Below are 22,724 nucleotides of genomic sequence, written 5' to 3' on the forward strand. Positions count from 1 at the left end.
TAGAAGTGGTTAAGGATATTGGGTGGAACAGGAGATGTGTTGGCAGTACATTCTTGAGGTTGGCTTGGTTGAAGACCCTGGCCAGTCTCCCACTTCCCTCTGAGAGGTAAGTCTAACGTTAAGCTCGTCCAGCTAGTTTTCGATCGCTTGAACGTTTGCCAGGAGTATGCAGGGGAGAGAAACATTTTCATGTTTGGGACCCAACTCACTGAATGGTGTGCCTGGAATTGCTCATTATCAGAGCAAATCAATTGGCATTTTCCCTCTGAACTCACCAACCAAATTGTGAAGTTGGACAGATGATGTGTTTATTCTCTCAAAGGAAGGATGTCTAATTAAAGGAACCATGGCATGGTTCTGAAAAGCTCGCCAATACCTGGATTTTTAAGACTGCTTCAATTATAAGAATGGAGAGGAGTCTTGGGAAGGCTGTCCACCCCCGTCATCCCCCCACCTCCCGCACCCATATCACCCACTCTTACCCGGATAACCGTCTGAGGAATCTGAAGGAGTGTAGTGGTGAGCTCTCCCTAGGGTAGGAGGAAGAGGCCAACCAAAGTCAATATGGATGCAAGTGCCAAGCAAGTCAGCAGCTAGAGTCTGATCCCTCCAACCTGAAGACAATGCAACAAGGACCTTAGGAAGGTGGAGATGATGAATAGCATAACATTTTCAGATGCCAAGCCCAGCACTCTAACTTTTCCAGTACTCTCCTGCACAATACACCTCAAGTCAACACACCAAGCAACTCCTCCCAATGCTCTTACTCTAGGTACCCCACTGAGAAGCCAACATCCAAACGCACCCTCAGCCTGTTGCCCCCTCACACTCATGTCTCACAGTCACCATCCACAAAAGTGTCCTTCCCCCCTTCACAAAAGCCTGCACTCACAACTATCTGATTCCTCTCCTTACAGAAGAGAGCTCACAACGTATCAAGAGGAAGAGGGAAGATGTGCACCTCATTGGTCAGCTGCAATGCCCTACATACCTGCTCCACAGGGAAGGAGGTCTTGTTCCATGAGGTTTCAGATGTCAGTAACAACCTGTCATGAGAGCCTTAGCCCCTTGAGACACTGGTATGATCCTAGGAGAGCTGACCTTATTTTGGGGGTTTCATCTCCATCCAGCTGGATCTTGCTGTTTATCCCATCTGCCCAGAGGAAGTCTGGTGACTGAGGAGTAAACAGCTGGCGCTGCTGCTCGTGTTTCCTCACGGCGTCGAGGATCCGGGATCGAAACTGATCCCAGGTCATTGTGTATTCCCGTATCAGCCTCCCCGAACAGGCGCCGGAATGTGGCGACTAGGGGCTTTTCACAGTAACTTCATTTGAAGCCTACTTGTGACAATAAGCGATTTTCATTTCATTTCATTTCATTTCATGTGGATTTTGCACATTCTCCCCGTTTCTACGTGGGTCTCAACCCCACAATCCAAAAAGATGTGCAGGGTAAGTGAATTGGCCGTGCTAAATTGCCTCTTAATTTGAAAAAGCTAATTGGGTACTCTGAATTCTTTTTAAAACTTGGTCCCATGGCATTTTGAAGGCTGGCAGCTGAAGGTGAGTGAAGTGCCAGATAGGTGAAATGCCTTCCAAGAAGTTGGCAGCCCCCTGTCAAGTAATGAAAGCACTTTCTGAGAGAATAAATGCAGTAGCCAGCAGTCTCACAATGGCCATGTTTGCAGCTCCTCAGGGTTACTGATCAAAGTCTTCCCAGCCTGTCAGTTTTACTCAAGAAGCTACTGCCATTGTGCAGTCACCATGTTGACCCTGGGAAGTTGCTGACAGATAAGGCAACAGGTTCCATGGCTGAGAAATCCAGAATTAACAGCTAAAGCACCTTAGTGCTAATTTCCTACCAACCACAACTTCTTAGTTATTTACCCAACAGACCCACTCATCATCAGTGCTAGCCCGGGGAAAGCCTGAAGAGGATGGGATCACTTTAGAATTTGACCCAGCATCAATTTCTGGGACTTCTCCGCCCTGCCCACCCCTGAACCGGGTTCCAATAAACTGGGAAAGATTTGTTGATCGAGTTCTGGATTGAATATCCTCGTGTTGATTGATGAACTTTTGGAAATGTAATTAGTAGAACAAAAATGGATTTATTTACAAGTCAGCTACATGTGTGCAGCAAATTGCAAAGTGCCTCTGCACTGGTTGATTTCCCACCCTGGGTCCCAATTGGTCACCCAGACCAGATGACCCCTACTCAGCTGTGTTGCCCTTAAAGGGACAATCACCACAATCCTTGTGCCCATTTTCTGAGTATAAAATGGGGGCAAAAATGCCAAATTTCACAGCGGGAAAACCCACGCCCGAATTGCACCATCATACAGGCCATTGCAGCATTAGGTTGGGCCTCTTTTTAGTCAGCCATGTTAGAGACCTGAAATGTTGAAGTGTGCACCTACACCTATTTCCAGACTCATTTGTGAAATTGGCTAAAAGGATTTGGATCTTGTAACGCATAACTTCCGACCACCCTTCAGGTACTCCAGTGGTTCTTAAACCTTGAAAGTAGGTGTAGATTACTCAGTACCTTGAATTAGAGAACCACACAGTTAGGTGTCTACTTGGCATTGGTTAGTTGGTACAAAAGAGAAATATTTTTAACAGGTGTGCAGAAGAAAAGCTACATAGAACATAGAACAGTACAGCACAGTACAGGCCCTTCGGCCCACGATCTTGTGCCGACCACTTATCCTAATCTATGATCAACCTAACCTACACCCCTTCAATTTACTGCTGTCCTGTACAAGAGTTGCTTAAATGTCCCCGATGACTCTGACTCCGCCACCTCTGCTGGCAGTGCATTCCACGCACCCACCACTCTCTGTGTAAAGAACCAACCTCTGACATCTCCCCTATACCTTCCTCCGATCACCTTAAAATTATGTCCCCTCGTGACAGCCACTTCCACCCTGGGGAAAAGTCTCTGGGCTATCCACTCTATCCATGTCTCTCATCATCTTGTACACCTCTATCAAGTCACCTCTCTTCCTTCTTCGCTCCAGTGAGAAAAGCCCAGCTCACTCAACCTTTCTTCATAAGACATGCCCTCCAGTCCAGGCAGCATCCTGGTTAATCTCCTTTGCACCTGCTCCAAAGCATCCACATCCTTCCTATAATGAGGCGGCCAGAACTGGACACAATATTCCAAGTGTGGTCTAAAGCTGCAGCAAAACCTCGCGGCTCTTAAAATCAATCCCCTTGTTAATGAAAGCCAACACACGATACTCCTTCTTAACAACCCTATCAACCTGGGTGGCAACTTTGAGGGATCTATGTACGTGGACCCCAAGATCCCTCTGTTCCTCCAAACTTCCAAGAATCCTGCCTTTTACCCTGTATTCACCATTCAAATTCGACCTTCCAAAATGAATCACTTCACATTTATCTAAGTTGAACTCCACCTGCCACTTGTCAGCCCAGTCCTGCATCCTGTCAATGTCTTGTTGTAACCTGTAACAGCCCTCTGCACAAAGAGCAGAGTTCCCAGAACAGATCCCTGTGGGACACCACTGGTCACCGACCTCCAGGTGGAATACTTTCCATCCACTACCACTCACTGTCTTCTTTCAGCCAGCCAATTCTGTATCCAGACAGCCAAATTTCCCTGTATTTTATTGTCCCCGGACTTTCTGAATAAGCCTACCATGGGGAACCTTATCAAATGTCTTACTGAAATCCATCCACTGCTCGACCTTCATCAATGTCTCTCGTCACATCCTCAAAGAATTCAATGAGGTGTGTGAGTGCCCTTCACTCAGCTGACCATCTTTAATCAAACTATGTTTTTCTAAATAATCATAAATCCTATCTCTCAGAATCCTTTCCAGTATTTTTTTCATCACAGACGTAAGACTGACTGGTCTGTAATTCCCAGGGATTTCCCTATTCACTTTCTTGAACAGGGAAATAACATTCGCCTCCCTCCAATTATCCAGTACTACTCCAGTGGAGAGTGAGAATGCAAAGATAATCTCCAACGGTGCAGCAATCTCCTCCCTTGCTTCCGTCTGGCCCAGGGGACTTATCTACCCTGATGCTTTTCAAAATTTCCAGTACATCCTCCTTCTTAATATTAACCTGTTCAAGCCTATTAACCTGGTTCACGCTGTTCTCACGAACAACAAAGTCCCTCTCTTTAGTGAATACTGAAGCAAAATATTCATTTAGAACCTCCCCTATGTCCTCAGACTCTAGGTACAAGTTCCCTCCACTATCCCTGATCGGCCCTACTCTCACTCTGATCATCCTTTTATTTCTCACATAAGTGTAGAAAGCCTTGGGGTTTTCCCTAATCCTTCCCGCTAGGGCTTTTTCATGCCCCTTTCTAGCTCTCCTAAGTCCATTTTTGAGTTTCTTCCTGGCTACCTTGTAATCCTCTAGAGCCGTGCCAGATTCTTGCTTCCTCAACCTTACGCAAGCTTCTTTCTTCCTCTTGACTAGAAGATCCACTTCTCTTGTCATCAAAGGCTCCTTCACCTGACTATTCCTTCCTTGTCTCAGTGGGACAAAACTATCCAGCACTCGCAGCAAGTGCTCCTTAAACAACCTCCACATTACCGTTGTGCATTCATTTCCCTGAGAACAACTGTTCCCAATTTATACTCCTCAGTTCCTGTCTAATAGCTGTATAATTCCTCCTCCCCCAATTAAATACGCTCCCATACTGTCTGTTCCAATCTCTCTCCATGACTATGGTAAAGGTCAGGAGTTATGGTCACTGTCACCAAAATGCTCTCCCACCGAGACATCTGACATCTGGCCTGGTTCGTTGCCAAGCACCAAATCCAATATGGCCTTCCCCTTAGTTGGCCTATCTACATATTGAGTCAGGAATCCTTCCTGGACACATCTGACAAAATCTGTTCCATCCAAACCATTTGCACTAAGGAGGTTCCAGTCAATATTAGGGAAGTTGAAGTCACCCATGTTATTTCTGCACCTTTCCAAGATCTGCCATCCAATCTGTTCCTTCATCTCTCTGCTGCTATTGGGGGGGCCTATAGAAAACTCCCAATAAAGTGACTGCTCCTTTCTTGTTTCTGACTTCCACCGATACTGACTCAGTCGACAACCCCTCCTCGACTACCTCATTTTCTGCAGTTGTGATGCACTCTCTGATTAACAGTGCCACTCCCCCTCCTCTTTTACCTCCCTTCTATTCTTCTTAAAACATCTAAACCCCAGAACATCTAACAACTATTCCTGCCCCTGTGAAATCCAGGTCTCCGCAATGGCCACAACATCATAGTGTCAAGTACTGATCCATGCTCTAAGTTCATCTCCCTTATTCCTGATGCTCCTTGCATTGAAACAAACACACTTTAACGCATTCCACTGAGTGCAACTTTGCCCTATCAACTGTCAATCCTTCCTTAGAGTCGCTGCATACAATTTCTGCCCGTTTAATAGCGACCCTATCCTCTGATCCGTAACTCTGGTTCCCATCCCCCTGCCAAACTAGTTTAAACCCTCCCGAAGAACCCTAGCAAACCTCCCGCCCAGGATATTGGTGCCCTTCCTGTTTAGGTGCAATCAGTCCCTCATGTACAAGTCCCACCTTCCCCAGAAGGCACCCCAATGATCTACATATCTGAAGCCTTCCCTCTTGCACCAGCCCTGTAGCCACTTGTTCAGCTGCACTCGTTCTCTGTTCCTTGTCTCACTAGCTGGTGGCACTGGTAGCAATCCTGAGATTACTACTCTGCTACAAGAGTGCCTGAGCTACGCAAAGTTTATTTTACAGGTCGCGAGTTCTCACTCCCAGTGAATAAGCAGTGGATGCAATTCTGAAAGATCTTTACATGTTACAGATAGCGTTTGCAAACGTGTGAGCATCAGAAAAGGAATATCTTCAGCAAAGCATCTGCAGTTTTGTGATCGCCACATATTGAGCGCATGGTCCTAGCACACAACATAGCGGGAGGGGTTAAATTGGCTAACCCGTGAAAACAGCTGTGGGGATTGCAAGTAATCCTGAGCTCATTCAGTGTGGTGCCAGCAGCATTCATGCTGTCCTTGTCTTAAATGATTGCAGTGTGCAGCCATGCTACCAGCAGTACCTGCATCAGTATGGGGCCAATATTGTGAGTGAATGCTACTTACAGAGGAGGAGATTCATGGCTGCAAGAAGTGTTGCGGCTTTTCATGAAAATTGAACCGGTAGACTGTGATACTTTGAGCAATAGTTGAGTGTGTGAATTTTGCACCAAGTGTTTTAGAGGCCTTGGTGGAAGAGGTGGAAAGTCTGATTTTGGCAGGGGCTGCTCCAGACATATATTCAAATATATACTCAAAGAATATATGTCTGACAGGATTGTGCAGTCTGAAGCCAGGCCATCTTGGAGGCCAAAGTGTCTGGAAGTTCCCCTCCATGGCAAACTGCAGTCTCTGTAACTGGAAGTCAGCAGCTTTCCACCATTCTGCAACCACTGTGGAAGCAAGCTCTGGGAGCTGTTCAGAAATCAGGCGCTAAGGAAATGCACAATTGAGAGATTAGTTTAATGCTATATGCATTATATCATGATTTAATTTATAAAATTGGTTTGGAATGTGCATTGTCTGGTGGTTTTAATTTCTGTTTTGTCAGAAAGAGGATGATGTGATGGTCAGTGGCAGAAGAAAGATAAAGAGTATGGACTATGGGAAGGTGTTGTTGAGGTTACTATAATCACTCATGAATTATTTTTCCACATTTGAACCTGAGCCAGAGGAGGCTGCCTATGTGGTAGCCTCCCTTCCTTTTCCTCCTCCTCCATTGAATTGTCTAATTTTGGCAAAGACTATTTAGCCATAAAGGGCATGCAGCATATTACCACAAACCTCACTACCTGCATAGCTGTAAACTGCAGGATGGTCCAAGCAGCAGAAACATTGCTTGAAAAGTCCATTGGTGTGCATTATAATATTCCTTGTGTTAACATGCTTTTCATTGTATAATTGGTCATTTTTACATCTGGACTCGATATATGAGTCATGCCATGGGTAGGTAATCCCAATTTGACTCACTATGGTGGGTCAAATACAGCTGGATGAGGGAACTGTCACAGAATGAAGACATTGTTACCAGGATAATGAGCAGTCACCTTCATGATTCATTTGCCCGTGAACTCAAATGAGCTGCACATTGAAGGAGGGGAAACCCTTTTTCTTTCATGAAAATAGACAAACCTTGATGAAATGCACACAAGGCAATGTGCATGCAATCAACGGTACTGCAAGGAGCCTTGCACTCCACCTGGTTGTCTCTGATGAGAAGAATTGAGATGGAATTGTTTTTCTTGGCATTTAGAGTCTCAGTGGCTTCCCTTATGCACCAATAAATTGCAAACTGCAATATATTGCATGTACATCCAGCAGCAGTCTCCAAAGGGTCAGATAAAAACCAAATCACTCCGATTAGGCACTTTACAACCTTCTGGGATCAACATGGAGTTCAATAACTTCAGGCCATGAACTATGTTCTCCATTTTGTACTTTTCCCCCTCGTGCCAGACTGTATCCTGTTCCCAGGTTTTGCTTTGCGGTAGTATTGACCTTTATTCTGCTATTAGCACATTCTGCTATTTGGCTTTGAGTCAGTTCTGACATTTATTCTGCTATGAATACCTACTCTGGACCAATGCTTTGTCTCTTTACTACTACCATTCCTACTCTCATTGCCTTCTGTTTGCAGCTTTGCCCTCTAGCCCATCTGATCTTCCCTTTTTGCTCCACCTGACCCTCTCCCTTTTTCAGCAGTATAAAACATTTCTATTCTCTTCAGTTCCAAAGAAGAGAAATATTGGTCTCAAAACATTAACTGTGTTTCTGTCTCTGTAGATGCCGCCAGACCTGCTTAGCTGTTCCAGAATTTTGTGTTTTTATTGCAGGAAATACTTTCCTCGCCTTGCTTTGAGATTTCAGTTGCAGCAGTTGGTACAGTGGTTAGCAGTTCCAACCTTGGGTGACTGTGTGGAGTTTGCACATTATCTCTGTGTCTATGTGGGTTTCCTCCAGGTGCTCCGATTTCCTCCCACAGTCCAAAGATGTGCAACCTCGGTGAATTGGCCATGCTAAATGAGCCCTTAAGTGTCCAACAGTTGCCTAAATTTCCCAAAGGTTAGGTAGGGTTAATGGCCTAGGAAGGGTGCTCTTTCAGAGGGTTAATATAAACTCGATGGGCTGAATGACCTCCTTCTGCACTGTAGAGATTCTATGATTCTAGCTTGTTTATGAAACAAAGACATCTCAACTTTTGGTCCTTGCTGAAACTGAATTGATCAAATTGCTTCCAAAAAAACCTTGGTAAATATGGTCGAGAGGCTTTCGCCTCTTCCTCCTCTCCCTTCTTCCAGCAGATTTCCCTGCTCTGCACGGAGCCGCTTCATTCTCCCAGTTGTGATTATGTCGGATTGGAAGTCCTATCAAGCCACCCATTTCTGGAAATAATTTGTTTCACCAGAAACCATTAAATGAACCAAATTGCAGCCAAGTAAAGAAAAGCTCTAAACTATGCACAAGTGCACCATTAGTGAGAAGAAGGAATCCAACAACAAACTTGCAAGTAGTTCATGACCTGGCATTTGGGGGGGTGAGGGGTCTTATTCTGTTTAATACGGGTTCAGCATATTGGCTGGAATAAACAGTGGTGTTAAAACAGTTTGGTATATAACGATCAGTGTCATGGTGTGCTTGTTCTGCATACTGCTGGTGATAGTTAGGCATACGTGCAAAAATCCCAATATCAAAATAGCGTCCATCACATCTCCTGATGAAAAATGTGCGCCTCCGTCACAGAGCCCAGTTTTGAGCTCCAGGTGACTGCATCATGCAAAGCAGTCCAATTTCGAACTGAGTATATCTCAAAACCTCCCCGAATATCAATGATGAGATGGATTGTTACTTAATTCTTTCCTTAGTGCTGTTTCTGGAAAATGTCTTTCAAATCTTTTTCAGCTTTTAGTTTTACTCCAGCAAGAGTTTAGATATCCAGAAAAATAAAACTATTTAAGATGAAGTGAAGCACCGGGGAGGAATTCCATGCAGAGCTGAAGATTGGCAAAAAGTCAATTTGTGCTTACTCTTTAATGAACCAAAATCTTCTTTCAGCAAACAAATATATTTGACAAAAGCAAAACCCAAATTGAGATTTATCAATGTCATTTGAATAAGCTGTTTGTTTGCTACCTTGTGCTCATGGAAGCTTGCTATTATTTTCACACATGCTGTGTTGTATTCTCCAAATTTCCACAGAGGCATAAGATATCATGTGAATCCCAAAAGCATATGTTACATTTTCTCTTCTGCAGACTGAGACAGCACACAATGTCGCAAATTGTTTACCATTTAATATGCTGGGCACTGGATCATAACATAAATGCCAAGCATTTCACAATAAATCTAGTAAACTAATATGCCAACACAAAAATGCAACATTGGTAGGTCTTGAAAATGAACAGCATCCATCTTAAACAACAAAGCAATGGACTTCAATTATTAACATTTTTGAAACAAAGGGTGGTGACTTACACTGGAATAGAAGGCTTCACTAGACACACAGATAACATCTTGCTCCTGAATTGTTAAAATGTCCTTTGCTAAGTGCAATCGCACTTCAAAAGGCTCTTGAGTTCCATCTTGGAGCAAACAAATTCCTGTTTTTGTCTTGAAAGAGAAGATGAGACGATTTCAGAAAAGTTGACATTGTTTTTGTTGTAAGAGACATCAGTTTCCTGTCTACTTTAAAACACTACAGACAGAATTCCTCATCCTGACATGATTTTTTAATGCATAAGGTACATAAAATAATAGAATTAGAAAACTTCAAAAATATGGTTGTGTGTGCAATGAATGAAAAATATTATACCTCGCCTCATAAAACATTAAGCACATATATTAATATGTTCAAATGTATTGGCAACATGGAGGCAGAGCTTTTGTTTTCCATAGAAGCTGGTTCAAGTAGAAAATGGGGCTTCTGATGCAAAAATAAGTCTCAAATGTCCATCTTTTCAGAGGTGACGGCCACTTGTAAATTAGCACAAGGTCCTTCCATCACACTGGAGGCAGATGTTTGCTGTACGTCTGATTAGTAAACTCTGAAATTTGGGATGACAGCTGCAGATAGGATCTTTCCTGGAGGCGAGTTATAAAAACATGGTCTTATATACCCAGAGTTCAGTGCCTTCCCCGATTGGAATGAAGAAAGTCAACCAGCTGCTGCTTAAGATCTGCATTGTCAGCTGGTGGAACCATGATTCGATAATGTCAGAGGTCTTTCACATGTTGTGATGAATTGCATTACTCGTTCTGCCACATAATAGTAGCCCTGACTGTTTGCCCAGTGCGAGCTCAGACCAATGCTATTTTGTTGTCGAATTGCCAACTAATGATTCTCCTCCTGGGCAAAGGAGATAAACGAGGGTTGCTTAGAATCAACATAGCTTTGAGATAATACAGCTGACAATGGAAGTTTAGAACTATGTTAGACCTCTGTGGTAGACATGTTAGTGTAAAACTTTAGTTAGGCATATTCACAGCACCATGCTAATAGAACTTGGAGAGGCAATCCGGTTGGGTAATCCGGAATTCAGCTTCAGATAAGGGGCTGGTTTAGCACAGGGCTAAATCGCTGGCTACCAAGGCAGGCCAGCAGCACGGTTCAATTCCCGTACCACCCTCCCCGAACAGGTGCCGGAATGTGGCAACTCGGGACTTTTCACAGTAACTTCATTTGAAGCCAACTTGTGACAATAAGCGATTTTCATTTCATTTCATTTTTTCAGATAGCTCATATCAGTCAATGCTCCAATGGGTAGGATATTCCTATCTGGATGAATAGTTAGAAGGTGATCTCTGCTGATTGAAAATGACATTTTAGTTTGTTAAGCTCTAGTTGTCACCTTGCTCCAGAGAAGGCACTCCACATTCACTGCCAGGTGGTTGTACCTGGGTTTAAGATGTGTGAGGTGGCGTAGCAGCAGCTCAAAAACAAAGGCACTTTTGACTTTAAGAAGTCAAATTATAATGAAATAAAAATGAATTTTGCCCAGATTAAAAGTAAGGGAAAACTGACAAATAGAATCATAGATGTATGCAAAAGAAATATGGGAAGAGTACAAATAAAGTTCAGTCCAATAAGAGAAAAACAGATTGCACTGGTAAGGAGTTCCACAAAACGAAATCAAATTTGAAACTAAAAATAGGCTGGATTCTCTGACGCGTGATTGAATCGGTAGTGTTCTGTGACCACGGAAGCAGTGCCGGTCCTGCAGCAATTCAGGATCCATTAATGGGCAAACACCGGCGACATGTTGAAGTGGAGCGATTCCAATGAAAAACAATGTCCGATTCATCGGGGAAGGGGCACTCAAGAGGTTGACAAGCTGCAGCCACATGTAAGATCTCCATTCTTCACACACTCTCAGCCCAGCCAACAAAATGGCAACCCGAAGTGCGGCACCTTGTTTTGCAAATGCGGAGCTCGAGACCCGTGGAGGCCTTGGAGGAGAGGCGGAGCACTCCGTTCCCTGGGGTGGGAAGGAGGCTGCCACCACATTCACTGGGCCTGGGCGCAGGTGGCAGAGGCCGTGAGCGCCGTGGGCCCCACTGCCAGAACCAGCCAGCAATTCTGGAAAAAGCTGCACAACATCCTCAGGACAGCCAGGGTGAGTAGCCAGCCCCATGCCCCTCAAACCAACCCACGTCCCACACACCCTTAATCCCATCGCCCCCCCCCGTCCCCCGGAGGGCGACCGAACCCCACACGCCGGCAGTCTGCTCTCCCCCCACGCTGCACCACATGACAGCACCCATACCGGCCGCTATGGCTGGGTGTCCTGTTCACAAAGGCTACCAGGTGTCCACTCCCCGTGTTGCCTGCGTCCGACTGCCTAACACTGTGCATTTTCTGTCTCTCACCCTCTCCCCACACCCTGACCAGGAGAAGCCGGCACACAACCTCTGGTAGAGAGAGAAGGCTGGAAGGGCCTGCAGACATACGGCCCCTCATCATCGCAGAGCGGCAGGTACTGGACCTGATGGTGGTGAACCACTGTGTTCCTATATTAAGGGTTGTACAGTAGAACATGCACTACAGGTTCACCTGGGCCCCTGCATGCTAGCTCCGCCCAGGAGGCGGGTTATAAATATGCGTGGCCTTCAGCTCGCAGCCATTTCGTCAGCTGCTGTAGGAGGCCACACTTCAGATACTAATAAAGCCTCAGTTTGAATTCAACTTCGTCTCCAGCCAAATTGATCGTGCCTCACTGGTCGATGGGTCTGGAAAGAGGGCAGTCGCCAAGGCGGCGGTCGGCATCGGGGAACCAAGTGAATCCCCGGAGTTGCGGTATCCTATGGAATGCGTGGCACAACCCCCACACCACCCAATCACCCACACACCATCCCATTCACCACCTACCTCTGCCACAGCATCCCATCACACCACCCCATCACCCACACACCACTCCATTCACCATCCACCTCGGCCACAGCACCCCAACACACCACCCCATCACCCACACACCATCCCATTCACCACCTACCTCTGCCGCAGCATCCCATCACGCCACCCCATTCACCACCTACCACAGGGCTAAATCGCTGGCTTTGAAGGCAGGCCAGCTGCACGGTTCAATTCACGTCCCAGCCCCCCTGAACAGGCGGCGGAATGTGGCGACTAGGGGCTTTTCACAGTAACTTCATTTGAAGCCTACTTGTGACAATAAACAATTTTCATTTCACTTGTATACAACGTCTCCTCCAAACACAGTCACAAGCTGAAGAAGAAAAAAAACCATGCATGCTGGTCTGAGTAAACAAAACAGAAAAATAAAAAAATGAGAATTTGGGCGAATGAATTTAGATTTCGGGGCTGGTTTAGCTCACTGGGCTAAATCGCTGGCTTTGAAAGCAGACCAAGGCTGGCCAGCAGCACGGTTCAATTCCCGTACCAGCCTCCCCGAACAGGCGCCGGAATGTGGCGACTAGGAGCTTTTCACAGTAATTTCATTTGAAGCCTACTTGTGACAATAAGCGATTTATTTCATACCTCCGCCACAGCATCCCATCACACCACCCCATCACCCACACACCACTCCATTCACCACCCACCTCGGCCACAGCACCCCAGCACACCACCCCATCACCCACACACCACTCCATTCACCACCCACCTCGGCCACAGCACCCCATCACACCACCCCATCACCCACACACCACTCCATTCATCACCCACCTCGGCCACAGCACCCCAGCACACCACCCCATCACCCACACACCATCCCATTCACCACCCACCTCGGCCACACCACCCCATCACCCACACACCACCCCTACACAATCCCAGCACCACACCACTCCAACACCACCCCATACATCACCCCACCACCTCCACACCACCACATCATACTTCCACCACCCCAGCCCAAGATCCAATCATGCATCATGTCTTGTGTCTTGCAGGAGCACATAGTGATGAGGTGGGCCATGCTAGCGTCCCTTGCCTCTGGCCTCAATCCCAGGATTTGTTGAGCTATGACAGGGCACCGGACAGGAGCCCCCTGTGGTAGTATGTATTGGGGGTCATGTGGGACTGGAAGCCCTAATGTCATTGGCTGACAGATCCCGGGTCCTGGTTGGCCGTTGACCTCAAGCTCCGCCCTGAAGGCAAAGTATAAGAAGCCGGTGTCTTCCCCCGCATGCCAGTTTACTATCGGGCTGCTGGGGAACAGACACGCTTAATAAAGCCTCATCGACTTCACTATATTCGTCTCATGGAGTCTTTGTGCGCTACAATTTATTAAGCGTGCCTAAAAAGGACTATGGAGCTCAGGATCATTCCAGAATGCCTGAGGATCAGCCCCCACGCAGTGAATGCGGCAGCAGCCTTCAAACACTGGCAGACTTGCTTCGAGGCCTACCTCAGACCGACCACCGGCCGGGTCTCAGACGAACAAAAACTGCAGGTCCTGCACTCAAGGGTGAGCACGGAGATTTTCACCCTCATTGAAGACACCGACGATTTCCAGACGGCGTTCGCAGCACTGAGAAGTCTCTATGTCCGCCCTGTTAACCAAATCTACGCTCGCTACCAGCTCGCGACGAGACGGCAAGCTCCCGGAGAATCGATGGACGAGTTCTACGCCGCGCTGCTGATTTTGGGACGAGCCTGCAGCTGCCCGTCGGTGAATGCAAATGAACACACGGACATGTTAATGCGCGACGCTTTTGTGGCAGGTATGCAATCCTCCCAAATCCGCCAAAGACTTCTAGAAAAAGAGTCGCTAGGACTCTCAGAGGCACGGGCCCTAGCAGCCTCCCTAGACGTCGCGGCGCGTAATACCCGCGCCTACGGCCCCGACCGCGTGGCAGGCCATTGGGCCCCGTACGTACCCGTCGCGGCAAACCCCCTACCCCCCCCCCGGACACCCCACAGGCTTGCGCAGTCCAAACGCTGAGTCGCACTGGGGGCGCCCGCTGTTATTTCTGCGGCCAGGCGAAGCACCCCCGACAACGCTGTCCGGCCCGCGTAGCCATCTGCAAAAGCTGCGGGAAAAAGGGCCATTATGCGGAGGTGTGCCGATCCCGCGAGGTCGCCGCCGTCCCGGGGCCACAGGGAGCCCTACAAGCAGTCTATGCCTCCCAACCCCCCCAGCACGCCATGTGCGACCCGCAGGCGCAGCCGCTCTGGGTCCCGACCACCGCGGCCCCGGGAGAACTGGGAGCCCTGCACGCCGCCTACGCTCCCCAACCCCCCTCCCCGCAGTCCATGTACGACCGGCCGCCGGCGCTCCCGATTTGGGTGCCGGCCAACACTCTCCACGGAGAGGAAGGAGTCTTTCGCGTCCCGAACGCCACCCTCACCCCCGTCCCGCGCCCCACGCCTGACCCGCCGGCGCCACCTACCTGGACCCCGCCCACCGCTGTCACGGTGAGGGAGCTCCTCGCGCTCGCGGCACCACGCCTGACCCGCTGACGCCGCCGACTTGGGCCCCGACCACCGCTGTCCCCGGTGAGGGAGCTCCTCACGCTCCTTGCGCTCGCAGCCACACGCCTGACCCGCCGGCGCCGCCGACTTGGGCCCCGACCACCGCTGTCCCCGGCGAGGGAGCTCCGCGCGGTCCTAGCGCCTGCGGCCCTGGCGCTCGCAGTGAAGGAACTCCGCGCGGTCCTAGCGCCCGCGGCCCTGGCGCTCGCAGTGAAGGAACTCCGCACGGTCCTAGCGCTCCCAGACCCCCCAGCACACCATGTGCGACCCGCAGACGCCGCCATTTTGGGTCCCGACCACCACGAGGGGAGGAGGGGCGCCGCCATCTTGGACCGCCCCCGACCTGTACGACGCATGGGGGGGCCATTTTGTCCACCCCCGACGCCATCTTGTGACCCCTCAGCCACGTGCAATGTATGGGGGCGGCCATTTTGTCCATCCCCGACGCCATCTTGGACGGCAACAATGGACCCCACCCAACTACTACAACCACGGCTCGCTTCGGTTACGCTCGATCAGGCTCGGCCCCGGACTCTCCAGACGACGACGACAACGGTCCTAATTAACGGCCACGAGACGCCATGCCTAGTCGACTCCGGGAGCACGGAAAGTTTTATACATCCCGACACGGTAAGACTCTGTTCCTTAACTACCTACCCCAGCGCACAAAAGATTTGCCTAGCTGCAGAATCCCACTCTGTACAGATCCAGGGATTCTGCATAGTTACCCTAACGGTACAGGGGAGGGAATTCAAAAACTACAAACTTAACGTCCTTCCCCAACTCTGTGCCCCCACCTTGCTGGGCTTAGATTTCCAATGTAACCTACAGAGCCTTACGTTTAAATTCGGCGGCCCCATACCCCCACTCACTATCTGCGGCCTCGCCACCCTCAAGGTGCAACCCCCGTCCTTGTTTGCGAACCTCACCCCGGATTGCAAACCCGTCGCCACTAGGAGCAGACGGTACAGCGCCCAGGACCGGACCTTCATTCGGTCTGAAGTCCAGCGGCTACTAAAGGAGGGCATAATCCAGGCCAGCAATAGTCCCTGGAGAGCGCAGGTGGTAGTAGTGAAGACAGGGGAGAAACAAAGGATGGTCATTGACTATAGCCAGACCATCAACAGGTACACACAACTAGACGCGTACCCTCTCCCCCGCATATCCGACATGGTCAATCGGATTGCCCAATATAAAGTCTTCTCCACCGTGGACCTCAAGTCCGCCTACCATCAGCTCCCCATCCGCCCAAGTGACCGCAAGTACACAGCCTTCGAGGCAGACGGGCGATTATACCATTTCCTACGGGTCCCTTTTGGCGTCACAAACGGGGTCTCGGTCTTCCAACGGGAGATGGACCGAATGGTTGATCAACATGGGTTACGGGCCACGTTCCCGTACCTCGACAATGTAACCATCTGCGGCCACGATCAGCAGGACCACGACGCCAACCTCCAAAAATTCCTCCAGACCGCCAAAGCCTTGAACCTCAAGTGCGTTTTTAGCACCGATCGGCTAGCCATTCTGGGCTACATAGTGCGCAATGGGATAATAGGCCCCGACCCCGAACGTATGCGCGCACTCATGTAATTTCCCCTCCCGCACTGCCCAAAAGCCCCGAAACGCTGCCTGGGGTTCTTTTCGTACTACGCCCAGTGGGTCCCCCAGTACGCAGACAAGGCCCGCCCCCCAATACAGACCACGACCTTCCCTCTGTCGACAGAGGCTTGCCAGGCCTTCAGCCGCATCAAAGCGGACATCGCAAAGGCCACGATGCGCGCCATCGAAGAGTCCCTCCCCTTCCAGGTCGAGAGCGACGCCTCCGACGTAGCTCTAGCGGCCACCCTTAACCAAGCGGGCAGACCCGTGGCCTTTTTCTCCCGAACCCTCCACGCCTCAGAAATCCGCCACTCCTCAGTGGAAAAGGAAGCCCAAGCCATAGTGGAAGCTGTGCGACATTGGAGGCATTACCTGGCCGGCAGGAGATTCACTCTCCTCACTGACCAACGGTCAGTAGCTTTCATGTTCGATAATGCACAGCGGGGCAAAATTAAAAATGACAAGATCTTAAGGTGGAGGATCGAGCTCTCCACCTTCAACTATGAGATCTTGTACCGGCCCGGAAAGCTGAACGAGCCGTCCGATGCCCTATCCCGCGGCACATGTGCCAACGCACAAATTGACCGCCTCCAAACCCTCCACGAGGACCTCTGCCACCCGGGGGTCACTCGGTTTTACCACTTCATCAAGTCCCGCAATCTCCCATACTCTTTAGAAGAGGTCCGTACAGTCACAAGGGACCGCCACATCTGCGCGGAATGCAAGCCGCATATTTTCAGGCCAGATGGAGCGCACCTGATTAAGGCTTCCCGCCCCTTTGAACGCCTCAGTCTCGATTTCAAAGGGCCCCTCCCCTCCACCGACCGCAACGCATATTTTCTTAATGTAGCGGACGAATACTCCCGCTTCCCTTTTGCCATTCCCTGCTCCGACATGACCGCGGCCACAGTCATTAAAGCCCTGAACAGCATCTTCACACTGTTCGGTTACCCCGCATACGTCCACAGCGACAGGGGGTCCTCTTTCATGAGTGACGAGCTGCGCCAGTTCCTGCTCAGCAAGGGCATAGCCTCAAGCAGGACGACCAGCTACAACCCCCGGGGGAACGGGCAGGTAGAAAGGGAAAACGGCACGGTCTGGAAGACCGTCCTACTGGCCCTACAGTCCAGGGATCTCCCAGTTTCACGGTGGCAGGAGGGCCTCCCGGACGCTCTCCATTCCATCCGATCGTTATTATGTACAAGCACTAATCAAACGCCCCACGAGCGCCTCCTTGTTTTCCCTAGGAGGTCCTCCTCTGGAACGTCGCTGCCGACCTGGCTGGCGGCCCCAGAACCCATCCTGCTCCGAAAGCATGTGCGGGCACATAAGGCGGACCCGTTGGTCGAAAGGGTTCACCTCCTCCACGCAAACCCCCAGTACGCCGACATGGAGTACCCCGACGGCCGACAGGACACGGTCTCCCTGCGGGATCTGGCGCCCGCCGGCACCACGCACACCCCCCCGACACCATCAACCCAACCGCCCCCCTTCCTGCCACCGCCGCACCCCGCGACCGCCCCCTTCCCAGGAGGATCAGTCCCCCTCCCCTTTGCACCGACAGCTGAAACCGTGCGGCTCCCGGAGGCGACAACACTGGTACAAGCACCACCACCACCGCCGGGGCCGAGGCGATCGACACGGACGACCAGACCGCCCGACCGACTCGTGGCGTCGATGTGAAACAAAGATGGACTGTTCAATGAACATTTTGTTTTTCCTATACCCTCTGTAAATAGTTGTAACAGGACGAAACTGTCCAATACTGTACTACCATGTAACTGTTCTATCCTCCCAGGACCAGCCCTGTAAACCCTTACCACCATACGAAGCATCACCCCGCCGGGTTCATTTTTGACAAGGGGTGAATGTGGTAGTATGTATTGGGGGTCATGTGGGACTGGAAGCCCTAATGTCATTGGCTGACAGATCCCGGGTCCTGGTTGGCCGTTGACCTCAAGCTCCGCCCTGAAGGCGAAGTATAAGAAGCCGGTGTCTTCCCCCGCATGCCAGTTTACTATCGGGCTGCTGGGGAACAGACACGCTTAATAAAGCCTCATCGACTTCCCTATATCCGTCTCATGGAGTCTTTGTGCGCTACACCCCCAAAAGCCAGCCAGTGACACCCCGGAGCATCAGCCCGGGGACGACACCAACCTTCCATCACAGCTGTCTCCAACACCCTCCACCATCCCAGAGACACTCACCTTGATGAAGAAGCTCCTGAGGCATTTTCTGGTGTGCACCACACACATGCAACGCTTAGATCAGGTGGAGGTAGGAATACCCGAGGGGGCGGACGGTCGGAGTGCGGCCGGACCCCAGAGACTAGCTATCATTGGAAGGGTCTCCGGCTTCTGGAAAGGGCAGTCCCATCGATGCTGGAGATGCAGACACAGAGCTGGAGACTACTTAAGGGGTTGTCAACAACCATCCAGCGACTGCAGGTGCAGTTGGAGGAGTCCAACCACCTGCAGGGGCAGGAGGCAGTGCCGACCATGTGTGCCACTCAGGCAACACCACATGGGTGGCATCCGTGGTGGAGGCCTTGGGGGTATTGGCCATGGGTCAGCATGTCCAAGATCTGGTGCACTCTGTGTGGGCAGTGGTCAAGGGACATAACAGGTCAGCGCTGTCACTGGCAAGCATGTGCTAGAGTTACCTGGACATTGCAGCGGTAGGCCAGAGCTTCGCCCAGTTACATTGGGTCATGGCTGCGGGTGTCAATGGCATTACCCGGGCGCTGTTTGACCTAACCCAATCCCAGAGGGAGATGGTCCAGTCCCCATCCTCCAGGGCTGCGAACACGGAGACCCAGGCTAAGACGGGAGCGGACCTCCAGGAGTGGCACCCGCAGATGGTGGGAGAGCTCCTGGAGCTTGCTCCAGATGCACCCCTGTCCCAAAGCGTATTCCAGGGGCCATTGGACACCCCGAGAGAGGAGGAGGTGACTTGCGGTCACTTGGGCGGATGGGGAGCTGATGGTAGGCGGACTTGAGGTCCACGGTGGAGAAGACTTTATATTGGGCAATCCGATTGACCATGTCGGATATGCGGGGGAGAGGGTACGCGTCTAGTTGTGTGCCTCGAAGGTGTCGGGGACCGTCGAGTGTGCCAGGATGAAGGAGTCGTGCACGCTGCCTAGGTATCGGGCACAGACGTGCATCTTGTGGTCACACACCAGCTGCACGTTCATGGAGTGCTACCCCTTTCGGTTTGTGAAGACCACCCCCTCATGTGCCAGTGTTCATAGGGGGACATGCATTCCATCAATCAGCCCCTGAAGCTGGGGGCATCCTGGCGATCGTGGAGAACGCTGCTGCCCAGGGTTGATAAATTGAAACGTACAAATTGTGCCGACTGGGCATATAGGGCCTCCGTTATGGCACGGATGCACCTGTGCATCCAGGTTTGCGGGACCCCAGCCAGATCACCACTCGGCTCCTGGACGGACTCCCTGGCGAAAAAAGTCAGGTCATCCGTCACCTTGACGGCCATCGGGAGTGGATGTCCTACCCCGTATATCGGCGGTTAAAGGTGCAGCGTAATTCTGCAGATGTGCTGTACGGTCCCCCTGCCCAGCCGGCGACTTCAAGGTCCAGTAGGTCCTCAAATGGCAGGTACTGCCAGTACACCTGAGGTTTGATGCGGCATCTCATTACCTCTTCGGGCGTTCCCTTTGGGCAGGCCATGTGATGCCCCGTCAGCGGGTGGTGCCCAGTTGCAGGTGGGAAGGGGTATTGGTAGGGTGGCATGGAGGGATGGGTTGGGGAGGTGGGTGCACCCACATGGCCAGTGTCGCTCTACGCAACCACAGGCCGGGGTAGGTGGTCAGTGGGATGTGCAGCAGAATGGGTGCCTTGCAGGCCTCAGCAATGGCGGTCCATGCCAAGACAGCCCGGTCCCGTGGGGACACCCCAGCCCTATGGCCCATCACCTGGTCACCCCTCACTACTCCCGCTGGCCCTGGCAGATGCAACGCCTCCCTCGCCAGCCAGCCATGCCAGCGGCAGGACCGACAGCCCACAGTCATGCTTCTGGGAACATGACCTATCTCCTCTCTCCCACTCAGCAGCCACGGCGCCCGTTTCCTGATTTTTAAAACCACTAGTGGACCTCGCCATCGGTAATTCCTCCTAGTGGAGGTGGAGCATCGTGGGAGCCCGGAGATAACCGGGAAGGGCCTGTTAATGATATGCCAATGGCGTTTACTGTACATGCGATGTAGAATGCATTCACGTTGCTGTCGAGGCACCGGAGCATGGCCTTCCGTTGGGCGTCGGGCACCAAACTCGGTTTTCCGCTGACGCCGAGTTCTCCACCCAATCGTATCAGCCAACGGAGAATCCTGCCCGAAACTTTTTTTTAAATTTAGAGTATCCAATTCGGTTTTTTTTTCCAATTAAGGGGCAATTTAGCGTGGCCAATCCACCCACCCTGCACATCTTTTAGGTTGTGGGAGTGAGACCCACACAAACATGGGGAGAATGTGCAAACTCCACACGGACAGTGACCCAGAGCCCGCATTGAACCTGGGACCTCGGCGCCATGAGGCAACAGTGCTGACCACTGCGCCACCGTGCTGCCCCCTGCCTGAAATGTTTTGTACAGGCCTGTCAGAAAATAAAGGCCAAGACAACTATAAAGAATATACAGAAAAGTAATAAAAGGAAATTAGAAGGAATATGAGAATATAATAGAAAATTAATGAAATAAAAGCGGTAAACAAGAATGATTTACTTTTGCTAACTCATTGATAAATGATAGAGTTGTTAAGGGTCGGCCGAATAAGGGATGAAAAAGATAAGTTGTTATTGGAGAACAAGGGAGTACCTAAGTTTCACCCTCTACACAGGAGTGGGAGCCAAATTGCCCATAGTGTCCAAAATTGCCCTTAGTGTTGGGTGGGGTTACTAGGTTATGGGGATAGGGTGGAGGTGTGGACCTTGGGGAGGGTGCTCTTTCCAAGAGCTGGTGCAGACTCGATGGGCCGAATGGCCTCCTTCTGCACTGTAAATTCTATGATCTAAGAGCCCAGACATCCATTAGAGCACTAAAACACCTGCACCTAAGGGAACTCAATCATTTCCGATCTCTTCTGTACATTTCACAATGTTCGTTTACACATTGAGTAGTTTCAAGGGTTTATAATTTTTATTATTGATAGTTTAAAGGGTTGACACTTCTATTAGCTTGTAGTCAAATTAATTTTTTTCAACACAGGAGAGAGTTATGAATCAATTACTTTTTAAAAGCCTTTTTGTTAACCATTCTACTGTCACTTTGTTCCAGACGGCTTACAGTGGATCAATGGGTATGGATATGCCATAATTCGTCTGGGGTCATGAAAGGCCATGGGTGTTGGATAGAATGGAATTGACTGGCATGGGAGACATGACGCGTCATGGGGATAAGTGAAAGGCACAGCCTAACATAGGGGACATGAGTGGCCGTGGGTATTAAAATAACTTGGCATAGATGGCATGAATTTTAAGGGGTGGCTGGGGGTGCATGAGGAGGACCCTTTCAACTAACCTTTCAAAAGATTCCCTCATGCAGACTACAGTTCACTATTCCTCTGAGGGTCTGTAAACCAGGTCTCTGGCCCGACCCCTATCCCCGCAATGGAGATTCCTATCCCCGCAATGGAGCCGGTTCGGTTGGAAGTACTGAATGCGAGCTTTTAACAGGAACCAGCCTGCACCTTCTAAATGCACTCCCGAAAATCAGACAGCCAGGAATGGGTTGGGAATCCCGGGATCGAAACCTGCCTGAAATTGTCAAAAGGTCAAAAGGTCCCTAGCCATCCAAAATTGGTGACAATCCAGGCCTAACCCTTTGGTGCCATTTGACATTGCTGACAGCTCTTCCCTGCTTGCCATCTTCCAGTAAGTCAATTTCATCAAAATACTAATCCCTTTGTAATGATCCTACTATCAGCTAAAACTCACTGAAGCCTCTGGTCTCCATAGAATCAAGACATACATTAACGTGGCTTGGTTGTACATTTGATTATCAGTGAAAGAATTGCAATGCCCTATACTATACTGTCACTTAGTGTGTTATACCTTTGATGAGATTTTATGCTAACAACTATCATTGTAAAATATTATGATAGGCCACTTTCAACTGCCAGCTGT

At 50.1% G+C, this 22,724-nt stretch overlaps 1 protein-coding gene across 1 annotated transcript in view; it reads right to left on the reverse strand.

Moving 5' to 3' along the window:
* Positions 1 to 22,724, reverse strand: part of sntg1 (syntrophin, gamma 1) — an 807,301-nt gene that overhangs the window by 202,728 nt on the left and 581,849 nt on the right. Inside the window, exon 4 of the mRNA XM_072467795.1 lies at positions 9,528 to 9,662. Within this exon, the coding sequence (XP_072323896.1) occupies positions 9,528 to 9,662 (135 nt within the window). The remainder of the gene's footprint in view (positions 1 to 9,527; positions 9,663 to 22,724) is intronic.

Source organism: Scyliorhinus torazame, chromosome 11 (genome assembly GCF_047496885.1).
Source record: "Scyliorhinus torazame isolate Kashiwa2021f chromosome 11, sScyTor2.1, whole genome shotgun sequence".
Lineage (NCBI taxonomy): Eukaryota > Metazoa > Chordata > Chondrichthyes > Carcharhiniformes > Scyliorhinidae > Scyliorhinus > Scyliorhinus torazame.